General features: G+C 38.0%; 1 protein-coding gene across 1 annotated transcript in view; it reads left to right on the forward strand.

Moving 5' to 3' along the window:
* Positions 1-14,627, forward strand: part of RPAP2 (RNA polymerase II associated protein 2) — a 79,682-nt gene extending 65,055 nt beyond the window's left edge. The window contains exons 12-13 of the mRNA XM_069478210.1: positions 10,650-10,799; positions 13,996-14,627. Coding sequence (XP_069334311.1) covers positions 10,650-10,791 — 142 coding nt within the window. The 3' untranslated portion in view covers positions 10,792-10,799; positions 13,996-14,627. The remainder of the gene's footprint in view (positions 1-10,649; positions 10,800-13,995) is intronic.
* Positions 14,628-16,939: the final 2,312 nt, after the last annotated feature.

Below are 16,939 nucleotides of genomic sequence, written 5' to 3' on the forward strand. Positions count from 1 at the left end.
TTCACAGAAAGGTTGAAGACCAACAAGTTAGTCTCATAAAAAAATTTTTTTATAAACTTGGAAATCACTGTAGTTGCTTATGTTTGACTCAGTGGTTGAGATCCTTACTCAAGAACAACTGGGAAAGAACTGGCATTCTTCAAGAAAAATAAACTCAGTTGCTCCATTTTAGAAAGTCTCCACCCATTTTAAAGTGTCTGAATTTTAAACTCAGCTCTGACCTTTTGGCATTTGTTTCCCTGTCAAGTTGTAACGCCGTGTTTACTTAAAAACATCAACAGGAGTAGACCGTGAAGTAGTTAACTCTGCACGTGGCGCAGTCCGTGTTATTTTATGGAAAAGGAAAAGCTCTTCCACTGGGTGACAGATTCTTTCCTTGTGACTGTTGTGTTACTTTGGAGAGGAAACCAGGGGCCATAGATTAGGCAAATGTATTCAGAGACTCACTGACAGTTGGATCTTCTGCCTTCTCAATAAGTAACAAGTAAGGTGGAGAAAGAGTTAATGTTAAATATGAAATTGTAATTACTTGCATGCTAAGGAGCTCTGAATATACAGATAAAATTCCTTTTTATTTATTTATTTTAAGAGGATCTCACTCTGTCACCCAGGCTGGAGTGTAATGGTGCAGTCATAGCTCCCTGCAGCCTTGCACTCCTGGGCTCAGCAAAGCAATCCTGCTCCAGCCTCCTAAGCAGCTAGGACTAAAGGTGCACACCACCACACCTGGCTAATTTTTAAATTTTTTGGTAGAGACTGGGTCTCGGTATGTTTCCCAGGCTAGCCTTGAACTCCTGGCCTCAAGTGATAATCCTACCTCAGCCTACCAAAGTGCTGGGATTACAGGTGTGAGCCACTGTGCCCAGCTAAAACTCCTTTTAAAGTATATACCATAATTTTTTTTTCAGTATCTGAAAGAGGCATTTTGCAAAATGTCTGGGGTTTATGTGAGCAGCCCTCAAATGCCTGAAAATAGATGACATTTTGACCCTTTGTGTTACTGGTCACAGCTCTTCTTTGTTTCAGTTTTGAGTGTATGGTTTTGCAGACAGAAGTATTCTGGTTTAATCCTTTATCATGTAGCACTTTTAGAGAAGGGAAAATCCAACTCATTTTTTAGAAGATGACAAAATATGGGTAAGGTGACAATTGTTACTGCCATGCAGGAAGAAAGGAGTAGTGTGACTTGATAGATATGCAAATAAGCTAAGCAAGATACGTTTGTAATAAAGGTATCCATTTTTAGCACTGTTCTTATCCAGTGTGACCCTGGATAAATCCCTTACTTCAACTGACAAAGGAAACTAGCTGGATAGGTCAAAACTAAATCACACTTGAGGAAAGTATGTAGTATGGCTTCATACAATAAGATTATGCAGTTAAACCTCATCTTTTAGATTTTTCACATTAAGCCTTTATTAATAGAAGTGCCTCATATATCCCAGAAGGCTTTTGATTGTGATTCCAATCCCCCAAAGTGTCAGGTATTGTAATATGTTTGTTTTAATTGGTAAAGTAATAAGCACAGTGCCTGTTTTTGTAAACATTGAAGGTATTTCTGTTTAACAGAAATATACCTCGTCTCCTCCCAGCCTTAATTTCTGGAGGATGAGAGAGTGAATGTTAAAAAAAAAAAAATATTATGTTATCTTTTAGCAGTCTTTGCATCTTCATCACCTTTTATGCATGGTAATCAGCAGAACAGGTTTCCCTACTGCAGCAGAACTCTATATGAACCCAGTAATTTCTCAAATCTGATAGGTACAGAAAAGTGTGTGGCTTTTCACTTCCTGTCCCGTCCTCTAACCCCAAACCATAGAGAAGCATGCTTTCTGGTGACATTTATTCGCATATACATTCTCACAGCTCACTCTTCCCGTAAGATTGAGTATGAGGAGTGTTGTTCAGTGTCATTTTACAACAGCCTACCAGTTTGAGTCTGCTAACTTAGAAATCAATAATGAACACTTAGGAAACTCCCTCTAAGAGAGAGCTATTGCTTCTCCTTAGTTTGGAGGGTCAGGTTTGCGGATATCTGTGCTATGTCATTTTAGGCAGGTACCTGAAGTGATCTTCACTCATATGTCACCCAGTATTACGCCAGAAAGGATAATTCAGATTGTGCCATGATTTATGGTGTTCCAAAAACTACAGTATGGAGTTCCCAGTAGTTCAGTATGAGTGCAGTGAGCAAGGCAATAGGGGCCAGAATGGGGAAAGCTATTTAAAACACAAGTTTGGGCCCGGTGCCGGTGGCTCACGCCTGTTATCCTAGCACTCTGGGAGGCCGAGGCAGGCGGATCGTTTGAGCTCAAGAGTTCAAGCCTGAGCAAGAGCGAGACCCCGTCTCTACTAAAAATAGAAAAAAATTAACCAAACAACTAAAATATATACAAAAAACTAGCCGGGCATGGTAGAGAGGCTAAGGCAGAAGGATCACTTGAGTCCAGGAGTTTGAGGTTGCTGTGAGCTAGGCTGACGCCACAGCACTCACTCTAGCCCAGGCAACAGAGTGAGACTCTGTCTGAAAAAATAAATAATAAAACACAAGTTCATTACTGACTTTTCTTGTGCTACAGGAGATGGATAACATGGAGTTCCATTATTTTGGCTCCACTTGCTCAATAAACTGCAACTTTAACTCTTTATATAGCTTTCTCTGTTGATAGGATACAAACCAGTGACTTAAATGATTATAGATAACTAACTTACTTCAGAAGCTTAATCAAGACTTTGTACAGCTCTAAATCCTTAGATATAAGGGTTTATTAAAAATGCCAGCTTTTAACTAACAGTTTCTCTTGTTTCAGTTGTCATGCCCAAACTTTGAAACATTTCTTACTACTATACATAGTAATTCCTGTTAACCAGATGTTGTTTGACAGCTCAGTAATAACAAATGGAGGGTAGTTGTCCTAACCTGACTTGCATCCTCTTCTTTTGATGTGTAGCATATGTGCAGCAGTCAACTAAATAAAGGTCTTATCAATAAGATGCAGTTTGACACTTGGTGTTTTGCTTTTGTAGTCAGACCATTTACCATATGGTAAAGAACTAGTTATAGAAGCTGCCTGTCTTTTCAGAATTGAGGTTTGAGTTTTCATGAGAAGTTTCCTCTAGTTTGTGATTTATACGTTGAAAGTTTTTATTACATAGTTTTTTTCAAATTATATTCTCCAGCATATAGACTGTGCTAAGCCATCCTGTTACTGTCACCTTTAGAGGTTTTTATTCACACTTAAAAGCACTTGAGGGAAATAAATTTAAACATAAAAATCTTTTGTTTTTACTCACTGCCAATCATATTCTCTAACTATTTTAAAGGTATTTCCTGCATAAAACACACTGTTAAATTATCAGCTGTAGTATATTACTGTTCTTTATTTAAGTATAAGAAGTTCTTTGGGCCCAGTTAACTATGGTTTTCTTTAATGTTCACTATTAGAAGTGGCAGGATTGGAATAGAGGCTTGAGTCTCTTTCAGTGTATAATGGGGTAGAGGTTCTTTAATGAAAAGAAGTAAGTAATTAGCATATCATAATTAACAGAGCACAGATAAAGGATTAAGAGGAAGAGGCTCCTGGGGAGTCAATTTAACAAAAAAAAAAAAAAAAAGAGGATGGGTGGGTGTTTGATAAGATTGTACAATTGTACTTCAAAGATAACTTAGAAGTGAGAAATTTTATGATATATTTCTGTGGGGTGGGATATGTGTTTTTCATTTTCAAGTAATGAATTTGGACAATATTCTGGGGCACTACATCTTAGGAAAATGAAAAGCTAGAAGGGGATATAGGAAAGAATGCCAATCCAAATACAGAGTAGTCAGATGGTATCTATAAGGAAAGGTTAAAAGGACTTGGAATTAACTGTGAACCATTTTCAAGAATATGAAGGAATAACTTTAAGAGCTTGTCCCCCCCAAAAAAAAAAAAAAAAAAAAGTTCCATGAAGGAGAAAATAAAATTATGCAAGAGACATTTAGATTATACATAAGGAATAATGTCCAGAATTTAAGATCTGTTAAGCATTGCAGCATGCTACACATAGAGGTAAAGAATCTCTGGCTTTTGAGTTCATGGAGGTAGTTTATTAGTAGTCTTGTGAAAAGAGACTAAATCACTACATTAAGAAAGGGTCTTGGCTGGGTGCAGTGGCTCATGCCTGTAATCTTAGCACTCTGGGAGGCCAAGGTGGGAGGATCCCATCAGGTCAGGATTTTGAGACCAGCCTGAGCAAGAGTGAGACCCCCATCTCTACTAAAAATAGAAAAAATTAGCTGGGCATGGTGGTGCACGCCTGCAGTTCTAGCTACTCAGGAGGCTGAGGCAGGAGGATTGCCTGAGCCCAAGAATTTGAGGTTGCTGTGAGCTAGGCTGATGCCATGGCACTCTAGCCTGGGCAACAGAGCAAGACTATCTCAAAAAATAAAAAGAAAGGGTCTTGGGTCTCTTTTCTTAGATCATTTAATTCTTAACAGAAAGAGAGTATAGATTCCAAAAACAGTGGAGTCCTCATTTTTCTGCTGCTTTCATTTACCTAAAGTGGCCTCTTAAACTAGTTCTCATGACATTCACGTTCTTTTGGATAGGAGATAGACAAGCAAACAAATAATAGAATTAGATGGTAATACAATTAGTAAGGATGATGGAGAAATATAAAGTGAAGTAAGGAGGTATAGAGTGTGAAAGTGAGACTGGATTCAGATGGGAGAGGTAACTGACAAAACTGAATCACATGAAGGGGCCTACCACGCAGAGATCTGGAGGAAGAATATCCCCAAACAAGTCCCTGAGTTGGGGACAAACTTAGCCTCAGTACAGATGAGGCAAAGTTGGCCAGTATAGTTTGAGCGGAGTGAGTCAGGGAAAGTACTCTCTCCAATTAGATGATTCTATGAGATATTTTTGGTTTCTAAGCATCCTTTATCCTGAAGTGCTCCACTATGCAGGAGATCTTTCATAGACCAGACTCTGAATATCCTAGAGCCAAATGGTTTCTTGGGATTTCTTATCTCCTGTTGTAATTTCTCTAATCATCAGAGTGATAGTATATAAGGAATTGTATCAGTGACCGAATTATTCATTTTAAATTAAAACTGATGCATAATTACATCATTTATCGGGGTTGGCAAGCTATTTGTAAAGGGCTAGATCATAAATATTTTTGTTTTTGCTGGCCCTACAATCATGACTACTCAACTCTGCTGTTGTAGCATGAAAGCAACCAATAGGATACATAAATAAATGGGTATGGCTATATTCCAACAAAAGTTTATTTACAAAAGTAAGTGGCAAGCCAGATTTGGCTCTTGGACCATAGTTTGTCCATGGACCTATTCTAGTACATTGAAAAGCCAACAAGAGAGACTGTAAAGAATCAGGGGTGGAAGGAGAACCATGACTTAAGAATGCCACAGAAGCCAAAAAGAGAAGAATTCAAGGAAAGGAGGATGTGATTAGAAACATCACATACTACAGAGTCAACTAGGAAGAGAACACAGAAGAGGCTCTCAGATGTGGCAGTTAGACCATTATTGACCCTAAAAAGAACAGTTCCAGTAATACCTCTTTGTTCATTTGTCGTTGGGCCTGGTTCTAAGCACATGTAGGGACTGTGTTGCTCAGTGCTTTGTGGTTTACAAAGCCTTCTTCCATGGTCATTGCTAACAAAAGCACACTCTGGATAGAAACCTATCTCCAAGCTCAATGCTTGGACCTCTACATCAGGTTCTCAAACTCCGGTTAGGCTGATGACACCTGTCATCAGGGTAGCATGTGCCCTAAAAAGAATCCCAACAGTTAGTAGCATCTTTGGCAATAGCTACAACCAGCTCTTATAATTGACCAAAACCATAATGGTCTGATAAGGTGTTATGATCTTTCCTCTGATTCATCTATGCAAGCACAGAGCCTCTTGCTACAAAGATAACATGGAAATTCAGAAAATGCCCAGTAAGCAGCCAGATTGGAAGAGTGGGCAGGTAGTCAATTGCCATTAAGTTACTAAAACATATTAAAGTAGATGGGACAAGGAATGTGGAAAACATAAAGATTATATATAGTCCTTGTTCAGCTTTATTTTGGGAATAGAAGCAAATCATAATTCTCTTGAATCATTCATAAAATTATACTATGAGCCAGGATTTGGCATCTTTCTTGAAATAATATTTATTATGACTTTATAACTTGTCAAAACCATTCACTTTTTGTATTCATGGGCCTGGTTTCTAGAGAGGATAATTTTAAAAACAAAACAATTTTTATGTGACTCTCCAAAAGTAATTCACTGGATTATTAATGCTTAGAGATGCAAAGGAACCATTACAGTATTTATTCATTTATACCTCATCTTATTCCAAAAACAATTGAAATCAACTTACAACTCTTAGATAGTTAATACAGTCAGCCCTTTGTATCCAGGGGTTCTGCATCCAATGATTCAACCAACCATGGATTGAAAATATTTAGGGGAAAAAAATTGTGCTTCTACTGAACATGTGTAGACTTTTTTCTTGTCATTATTCCCTAAACAATACAGTATAACAACTATTTACGTAGCACTTACATTGGATTAGGTATTATAAGTAATGTAGAAATTATTTAAAGTATATGGGAGGATGTGCATAGCTTATATGCAAATACTATGCCATTTTATATGAGAGACTTGAGCATGTGCAGATTTTGGTATCCATGTGAGATCCTGGAACCAATCTCCCATGGATACTGAGGGACAACTGTATTATATAGTTCTATAATCATTTATGTTCTGTTAGGGACTGGGGTTTGAGAAAAAAAGTCTTTTCAGTTAAAGATTAAAAGGGAAATCATAGGGAATAAATAAGGTTAAAGGAAATCTCGTCGGCTAACTTTCCAAGAGTATAATTATGTAACAACACTTATGTTAAGTGTCAAATATTAAGAATAGTCAGAAAATCCTGGCTCCAGATGCCTGAGGATTGCTATCTATCTGCTTGATGACTTGCTGCAGAAATCTCTGGGCCCCAAGTTGATAATCTTGTCTCCACCAGACACCAGAGTTTGCATGATTTTTCTATCAGTACTTCTGCCTGCCAACTACCATTTTTACATAGGGTCCTCTAGTTCTCTAAAGCAAATTTAAATCATTCCCTTCCTTCTGCATGTTCATTGAGAGCTCAGTACACATCAGTTAAGCAAGTAGTGATTAAATCTATAGAGTGCTCTACAGCTTGCAAAGAATGAAAACTAGCATATTGGCTAAGAGATTGGGCTTTTTGAGATAAATTGTTTTTTGTTTTTTTTTTTTGAGACAGAGTCTCGCTTTGTTGCCCGGGCTACAGTGAGTGCCGTGGCATCAGCCTAGCTCACAGCAACCTCAAACTCCTGGGCTTAAGCAATCCTACTGCCTCAGCCTCCCAAGTAGCTGGGACTACAGGCATGTGCCACCATGCCCGGCTAATTTTTTCTATATATATTTTAGTTAGCCAGATAATTTCTTTCTATTTTTAGTAGAGACGGGGTCTCGCTGTTGGTCAGGCTGGTCTCAAACTCCTGACCTTGAGCAATCCACCCGCCTCGGCCTCCCAGAGTGCTAGGATTACAGGCGTGAGCCACCGCGCCCGGCCGAGATAAATTGTTTTAAGTTCAAAGCCCTGACCTGATATTTACTATCTTTGTGACCCTGCGGAAAATACTTCTATTTGTTGTGCCTTTATTTCCTTGTCCATAAAATGTGGCTGATACCTATATCCCTTAGGATGGATCACTGTATAATTAAAGGAGATAATTCATGCTTAGAACAAATACACAGTATAAGTACTCATTGGTAGCACATGGTCAGTGTTAGTTGATGTTACTGATAAAAAGAGCTATCCCTTGGCCGGGCGCGGTGGCTCACGCCTGTAATCCTAGCACTCTGGGAGGCCGAGGTGGGCGGATCGTTTGAGCTCAGGAGTTCGAGACCAGCCTGAGCCAGAGCGAGACCCCATCTCTACTAAAAATAGAAAGAAATTATATGGACAGCTAAAAATATATATAGAAAAAATTAGCCGGGCATGGTGGCGCATGCCTGTAGTCCCAGCTACTCGGGAGGCTGAGACAGGAGGATCGCTTGAGCTCAGGAGTTTGAGGTTGCTGTGAGCTAGGCTGACGCCACGGCACTCACGCTAGCCTGGGCAACAGAGTGAGACTCTGTCTCAAAAAAAAAAAAAAAAAAAAAAAAGAGCTATCCCATTTGAATTTTGTAAGAATCTTTTATGGCACTTAGGTATTATTGGCCCCATTTTATAGATAGACCCTAAGGTTTTGAAGTTCAACTTGCCCAAAATCATGCAAGCATTCCTGGCAGAACTAGTATTAGAATTGTGTCATATACATAGTTTCCTTAGGGCTTGGGGTTAGACTGGGGAGTGAATAGGTTTCATCTCAGGAGCCAGCTCTAAACAGTTGAAGTGGTATTCACAGTCCTGTTTTGAGAATTCTCAAAGCAGGTCCAAACTCATTAAGAAAAGAATGCTTGGCCGGGCGTGGTGGCTCACCCCTGTAATCCTAGTACTCTGGGAGGCCAAGGCAGGCAGATTGTTTTAGCTCAGGAGTTCGAGACCAGCCTGAGGAAGAGCGAGACCCGTCTCTACTAAAAATAGAAAGAAATTATATGGGCAACTAAAAATATATATATAAAAAATTAGCCAGGCATGGTGGCGCATGCCTGTAGTCCCAGCTACTCGGGAGGCTGAGGCAGGAGGATTGCTTAAGCCCAGGAGTTGGAGGTTCCTGTGAGCTAGGCTGACACCACAGCCCTCTAGCCCGGGCAACAGAGTGAGACTCTGTCTCAAAAAAAAAAAAAAAGAAAGAAAGAAAGAAAAAGAAAAGAATGCTTGATGAGCAGTACTTGCCATGGACTCAGGAGCACAGAGTGGGATTACACAGTTGCTTTCCTTTTTATTTTCTTCTAGCTACAGTTTCTTATTAACTCCAGTTTTTCCTTTATAAACAGAAATTTTAGGTAAATTTGAACACATAATGAAGTTATTAATTTATAGAATCATTTTAACCCTATAAATTTGCTAGAGAACTATTACTATTCCTAAAATATTTTGTGACTAGGGCAGTTGACAGAGGAATTCTCTTATAAGCTGTTTCTTTATAATAATTCTCCACATTCTCTGCTTTCATATGGGCACACAGGCTGAGAAATCTGGGAGTCACCATTTATTTCTAATTTTAGGGTTAAATTTGGAAATTGGGGTTAAGTACTAATGGCACTTTGAGAAGTAATTGTGAAAACTTCTTTTCATATATGAACCAAATACTTGTCTCCTTGAACGTCAGAGAAATTGATTTGGATATGTCATATATATACATACAACATTTTAAATACACACAAAAGCTGGGTTTCTATGGAGATGACATATTTGATCTGCCTGCTTTGGACTTCTTGGTTTTATTTTAACCAATGTTATCCCATCCGTGGTATTTCTGGCCTTACTATGGGAAAGCAGCAAGTTGTATTTTAAATGCTAACATCACCTAAGTATGAGAAAAGCCAGAGTTAACTTCTGGGTTCCACTTTCTCTGCAGGAAGATTCCTCAGGAAAATGTGGCCACAACTGTCTAGGTTTACCTAGGTACCCAGTTTGGGCTTGGCATTGGAAAACTTGGGGAGGCCTGTTCCCCAGTATAAACTACCTGCAGTTTGGGGGAGTACCTGCAGACAAAGCTCATGAAGTCTGAGAACTTGGTACTCTGTCCTCTACTGAAGTTCCACACTGAATGCTATAGAGCTGATCTGTTCTTATTTCTTGAGCTTTATTGATTTATGTCTGAGAGTTATTCTATTTATATTTGATATGCCCAGTGGCAATAACTAAGATTAAATAAGCATCTGAAAGAGCTTTGTAGGAAATATAAAACTTTTTGGAGAAAAAAGAATTTTCTCCCAAAAAGCTTTCCAGGAATATAATTTGCAAGGACTCTGGGAAGATATTCTCTAGAGAGAGAAATATTTATGAAACATAAGGGTCTTTAATCTTTGTAATTAGACTAGATATTGTTCACTTTTTAAAAATCATGCTTATCACACTTCAGTGAAAATTATTTTTTAATATTCCATTATATGCAATCAATCTTTAAGCATATTTACCAGAAATGGTTAGAGAAAAAAAAGCATATTGTTCCTTATGAAGTTGGTATTGTCTTGTGAGACGTTATTTATTTTGTGTTTTAAAAAATAAAAATGTTAAGGTTTCATTCAAAAGGTAATCTTATTTATTATTTATTGTCTTTTTCAGGTAGTATAATCCAAATATCCAATATAGATTATGTTTTTAAAGTAATTCTCAGCTCTAAGCTCCTCTCCACAACCTCCCTCCCCCCACTGAAAAGAATTCATTATCTGAGCAGAATTTTAGTATTTTTTGCTAGCACGATGAAGAACGTGTTATAGATTCAGGTTTTTAGGCTTCTTTCCATACTTAACAATATTTGATCTTTCAGTCTTTTTCTGAGACTTCTCTTCTGCCTTTGTTAGTAAAACCTTCTCTCTCTGGGAGTTTTGTTAAGTCAGAGACCTTATTATCCACATAAAATTCCCTATGCCATTGTGAAGATGGGAGTCCCTTGGCCCTTATCATTTCATGGTTATGCATTTAGTATTTTTGGTTGTTTCAGACTGACCCCGACTCTTGGCATTCAGAAGCATTCTCAGGAAAATGTGATGTTTACACGGTTTATAGCCACCCTGCTTGAAGAATTACATTTAACGAATGAAGACCTTGAAAGTTTAACTATTATATTTAGAACCAGCTGTTAACCAGAGTGGTAAGTTGGATTGTTTTACTGTGTTTTTTTCATCATCTGTTGCCTATATGGATTCTTTTTTTTCATATTGGAAATTTTAAAAACCAAGTACAAACCTCAAGGTGCCCTCAGCTTGCTAAGGAAAGACATGGTATCTATCCTTTAGTTCTCAGCTGCTTCAGTCACTTGCTGCCTACTCTTCTTACTTTGTGCCCCATCCTTGTTGCTACTCCTCCTTTGTAGGCTATAACAGCTCTGTTTCTTGCACTCCAGGACACTCCCCATTATCAGTGTCAAACTCAAGCCTGGCCATCCTACATGTCCCATGTGATAAGTTTCTTCCCAGGAAATAGTAATTTACTTCATCCCAGCTCCTGCAGTGATCCATTGTGAACATCCTCATCCTACTGCCCCTTCAATGAAATAACCCCCTACCCAGCCAATACCTTAGTCATCTTATGGGCAGATAAGCAGGTGAATTTATTAATACAAGTCTGGCTTTGTTGAATCCTAACCCTGCTCCCAGATACATAGCCCTCTCCTCTTATCCCAAGTCCTTGCCTCTTTCAGAACTTCCCATCAGAGTATTCCCTCCCTTGTCCTACCTTAATCGTAACTCTCCATTTCTTCCTACCTTACATCTCATTTCACACAGTCCCAAGTGCTCAGATAGGTATTGATTGAATGTTATAATTGAGGAAATTCATCCTAAACCACAAATGAGATCCCCTCAGGGTGCATTTTCTTTTTTTTTCCCCCTTAACTTTACTTTTTAAATGATAAAAGCAATATAAATGTGTGTAAAATAAAAGGCAATACAGAATTGCATATATAATAAAAAAGGAAAATTCCCCTTCACCTCTGCCTCCAATGCCACCTCCTTCACAGAAGCACACTTGATATCTATCATGTAACATTTATTTTCATTATTTGAATTTTTATAAAACAATCTTTAAGCAAATCTTTAAATATATAGGAAAGATAATTGACAGAGTTATTTTGGCAGATAAGAAAGAACAACATCCCTTTATTAAACCTGCTAGAAAATAGAATGTAAGGAATTAGCACTGTAACTGCCTCCCAGTTTATCCCCAGTGGTCTTTTCAAGTGATCCTGCTACCCTACGGACCCTGTAAAGCAAAGGCTTTTACTTAGGGAGTGAGCTCAGGGTGGCCTGAATAAGCATAGCATTCAAAGGCCCTTAGTGAATATGGTGAGGTTGGAGATTTTTGCTTTATTTAATGTTAGGTCTAGAGAGTTGAATTAATCGTACTTCTTAGCTCATGACACCTTATAGTTAAAAGGTTTCTTTTTCAGACAAACCAAGAGCACACAGTGCCTAGCCAGAAGTTCTTCTAGACCTGCTTTAACAAATAGATACCAATTAAAAATCATTTTTAAGCCAGGCACAGTGGTGCATGCCTGTAGTCCCAACTACTCAGGAGGCCAAGGCAGGAGTTCAAATCTAGCCTAGGCAACATAGAGAGACTCTGTCTCTAAAAAAAAATAAAAATTAAAATAAGTAAATTAAAATTGCAAAATTATTTTAATTAGCATATTTTAAACTTGTATGTAAACAGATGGTGTTAAAGTGGTTTTAAGGACTTTCAATAATAGATGTTTTAAGTGGACTTAACAGTTGCCCTGTGATTATTATGTATTTATATTGTTCATTTGCTTAAGTAATCAAAGGTAAGCCTTGGTCAGTATTATAAGGGATTATGAATAAATGCAGCCTTACTACATAATTTTCCATATGAGAAATAAAGATGGTTGTGAGTAGGTAGACTTTTTTCTGTTTGCATGATTTTGGTAAACCGTGGTAAATTCATTTGAGTCTAAAGATTTTAATGTCTAGTAACCATTTCAAGATTACTAGTTAGTATATGTTAATATGCTTTCAGTTTCAAATAACAGGAAAAAATCCAGCTCCAACTAACTTTTGTTATGGTGGTATATTAGTTATCTTTTGCTACTAACAAATTATTCCAAAACAGTGGCTTAAAAGAACAAACACTTTTTTTATCTCACAGTTTCTGTGAGTCAGGAATCTGGATATAGCTGAACTGGGGGCCTCTGGCTCAGGGTCTCGCGTGAGATTGCAGTTAAGCTATGTGCCAGGACTATGATGTCACCTGAAGGCCCAAGTGGAAGAAGATCTCCTTTCAAGCTCACTCATGTGGTTATTGGCAGGATTTAGTTCCTCTCAGGCTGTTGAACTCATGGCCTCGGTTTCTTCTCACTGACTGTTACCTAGAGACCTCCTCTAATTCTGTGCCACATGGGCATCTCTATAGTGCACCTTACAACATGGCATGTGGCTTCCCTCATGTGGCAAGTGAGAGAGGATACCCAGGATGAAAGCCACACTCTCTTTGTAACTAATCTCAGAAGTGATGTCCCATCATTTTGCTATATTCTGTTAGTTAGAAACTAGTTACTAGGTCCAGCCCACATTCAGGGTGAGAAAGCTGTATAAGGGCATGAATACCAAGAGGCAGCAACCATTGGGGGCCATCTTAGAAACTGTCTACCAGATATAAAATTGTTCAATAGTTCCCAGGGGGAAAGCAGGTTGGGGTTTTTTGTTTGTTTGTTTGTTTGTTTGAGACACATAGGCTAGAGTACAGTGGCGTCATCATACCTCACTGCAACCTCAAATTCCTGGACTCGAGCAATCCTCCCACCCCAGCCTCCTGAGTAGCTGGGACTACAGGCATGTGCCACTGTGCCAAGCTAATTTTTTTTAGTGTTTTAGAGATGAGGTCTCGCTCTGTTGCTCAGGCTGTCTCGAACTCCTAGCCTCAAGTGATCCTACTGCCTCAGCTTCCCAAAGTGCTAGGATTACAGATGTCAGCCTCTGTGCCTGGCCCCCCAGTTTTATATATAGCATACCACACTGTCCTCTGGTGAGAGTTTTGAACTTCACACTGATTGAGGACACCCCTGAACCAATTTACTTGGCCACAGAATGCTATGAGCTAACTCAGTCATTCTGGAAAGGAATGAGGGAGACAGAAAGGATTTTTCAACTGACCAAGTTCAGTCAAGGCATATCCCTCAAGTTGGATAATGAAGCTGGGTCTATTCCACTCAAACCACTACTGCTACATGAGGAAGAAATGAAATGTATATTGGAAAGACAACACAGTGTCTACAACAACTGGTTAAACATTTTAGATGTTTTATTCAAACTATCCTTTTTTTTGTTTCACAGATGCATTCCATGAAGACAAGACTAGAAAATGAACTTCTGTTCACCATTTCTAGAATTCCAGCCACCATGATTGTCTGGTGGTGGCTGAAAACTAGCTTTATTCCAAGAAAGACTGTTACCTCCTTAGGTGTCAACACCCCATCTCCCAGGTTCTCAGTCCCTAACTACAGAGGATGACTTCCCCAGATAGAGGAGAACTATTACTCCAACAAGGATAACCAAGTCCTTGCATCCCTAGCTACCAGACATGGTATTTTTATTTGAAAATGAAAGTTGAAGTATTAGGTTGAAACTTGGATGACTATTCAAGAAAATATAATCTCTAATTTTTCTGGATGAGTCCAACCATCATATCAGTTGACCAAAAAGTTGAGAAAATTACCATTTTGGCCTCCTAGTCTAAACTCTGGATTCTAAAGGACAATAAGCAATTAGGTCAATAAATGCAATCTAAGAAGAAGCTCTTTGGAAGTCTAGTCATTATTCTTTTAAAGAAGCTGACTATGCTGTAAAATGGTCCTGAGCAACATGGTTAACCTCACAAATCCAAAACAGGAGACACCCAGAACCTTCTGGACTCAAGGAAATTTTTAAAAATAAAATCTGTCATTTATTTTCAGGAGAGACAATTTTCTAGAATTTAGATTGCTTTTCAAAATGTATATCAAGCAGGCAAATTAGCAAGGCCTCTAGAGCACTTGAAGGGGGTCCTCAGACAATATGGAGAGCTTTACTGGAAGGCTAAGAAAAGAGATAAAGTCAGATCTGTACTCTTGGATACTGGAAGAAATGACAGCTGCTAAAGCCCAAACATGGAAAGGGGCCAGAAAGCAGCCTGGTGGAATAGGGAGCTCAACAGGCAAGAAGGTCGGGATATGATTTCTCTTCTTGGCTATGCAAATAATTAGCTCTGTGGCCAAGTCACCTAAACTTTCTGGACTTCAGTTTTTTTTTACCTCTTATGACTGAAGGAGGGTCTCACCACAACAAAAAAATCATAGTGTACTAGAACTAATCAAGATCAGCAAGGTCACAGGCTATAATAATCAATATACAAAAATCAATTTTGTTCTTGCATACTAGCAATGAAAAATTCAAAAATGAAATTAAAATAATTTCACTCATAGCACCAAAAAGAATTAAATGCTTAGGAATAAATTTAACAAAAGAAATACAAGCATAATGAAAACTGTAAAACATTCAGAGAGATTAAAGAAGATGTAAATAAATGTAGAGACATTTCATGTTCATGAATTGAAAGATCCAGTATTCTTAAGATAGCAGTTCTTCCCAAATTGATCTACAATGCAATCCCTGTCAAAATCAAAAGCAAGCTTTTTTGTAAAATTGGCAAGCTGATCCTAAAACTTACGTAAAAATGCAAAGATCCAAAATAGCCAAAACAATTCTGAAAATGAAGAACATTTCCAGATTCAAATCTTACTACAAAGCTACAGTAATCAAGATGGCATGGTATTGATATAAAGATAGGCATAGATCAATGGAACAGAAATGACGATCCAGGAATAAACTCTTTTGACAAAGGTGCCAAGACAATTCATTGGAGAAAAGATGGTTTTTTCCAATAAACAGTACTAGGGCATTTGGATATCAAATGCAAAAATGATTAATTTAGTCCCTTATCTCCCACCATATGCAAAAGTAAACTCAAAATGGATCAGAGACCTAAATGTTAGAGCTAAAACTACAAAACTTTGAGAAAAAAACTGGAGAAAAGCTAGATGACTTTGATTTAGGAAAAGAGTTCTTAAATAAGACACCAAAAGCACAGTCCATAAAAGAAAATATTAATAAATTGGACTTCATCAAAACATAAAACATTTCCACTTCAAAAAGCACCATTAATAAATGACAAACCACAGACCGGGAGAAAGTATTTTCAAATTATATATAGTATCTGACAAAGTACTTATATCCAGAATATGTAAAGGATTCTTAAAACTCAAAAATAAGACAAACTATTTAAAAATGGGCAAAAGGTTTCAATAGACATTTCAGTAAAGAAGATATACAAAAAAGATATAGCATATGAAAAGACGGATAGCATCACTAGTCATGAGGAAAATGCCCAAGTTAAAACCAAAATTAGGTACCATTTCAAACCCCCAAGACAGACAAAGGTAAGTGTTGATTAGGATGTGAAGAAACTGGAGCCCAAATATAATAACATTGCAGGTGGGAATGTGCAGCCACTTTGGAAAACAGTTTGGCAGTTTCTTAGAAAGTTACCCATAAGTTTACCATATGATCCACCTATTCCATCCAAAGACAAATGAAAACATGTTCACACAAAGACTTGTAGGCAGACGTTCATGGCAGTATTATTCATATTAGTCAAAAAGTGGAAACAATCCAAATGACTATCAACTGATAAATGGAATTTTTAACATGATACATCCATACAATGGAGTACTGATACATGCTACAACATGGATGAAACTCAAAAATGTTACTCTAAGTGAAAGAAGTCTGATGCAATAGCCCATATATGGTATGATTCCCTTTATATGAAATGTACAGAAAAGGCAGATCTCTAAAGCAGATATTAAATTACTGGTTGCATGGGTCTGGCCTGAAAACGGATTATCTGCATATAGGCACAAGGGATCTCTCTGGGGTGGTGAAAATATTCTAAAACTAAATTGTGATTTTTGCATAACTTCATAAACTTTAAAAATAATTGCTTTGTGCACTTAAAACAGGTGAATTTTATGTGTATAAATTATACTTTAATAAAACTTCAGAATCATAGATGATGACAGGGCCCTTCTCTCTGACCTATTAGTGACACCCATCATGAGTAAAGAGGGAGAGAAGCTGCTGTATCCCCACTTCTTCCCTGTGTCCAGAGGTATCTCTTCAGTCATCTACCATACCCTGCAGGTCTAGGGGCCTCAGGTAAGGAGCCAGCAGCTCACTGTAA

This window comes from Eulemur rufifrons, chromosome 8 (assembly GCF_041146395.1).
Source record: "Eulemur rufifrons isolate Redbay chromosome 8, OSU_ERuf_1, whole genome shotgun sequence".
NCBI lineage: Eukaryota > Metazoa > Chordata > Mammalia > Primates > Lemuridae > Eulemur > Eulemur rufifrons.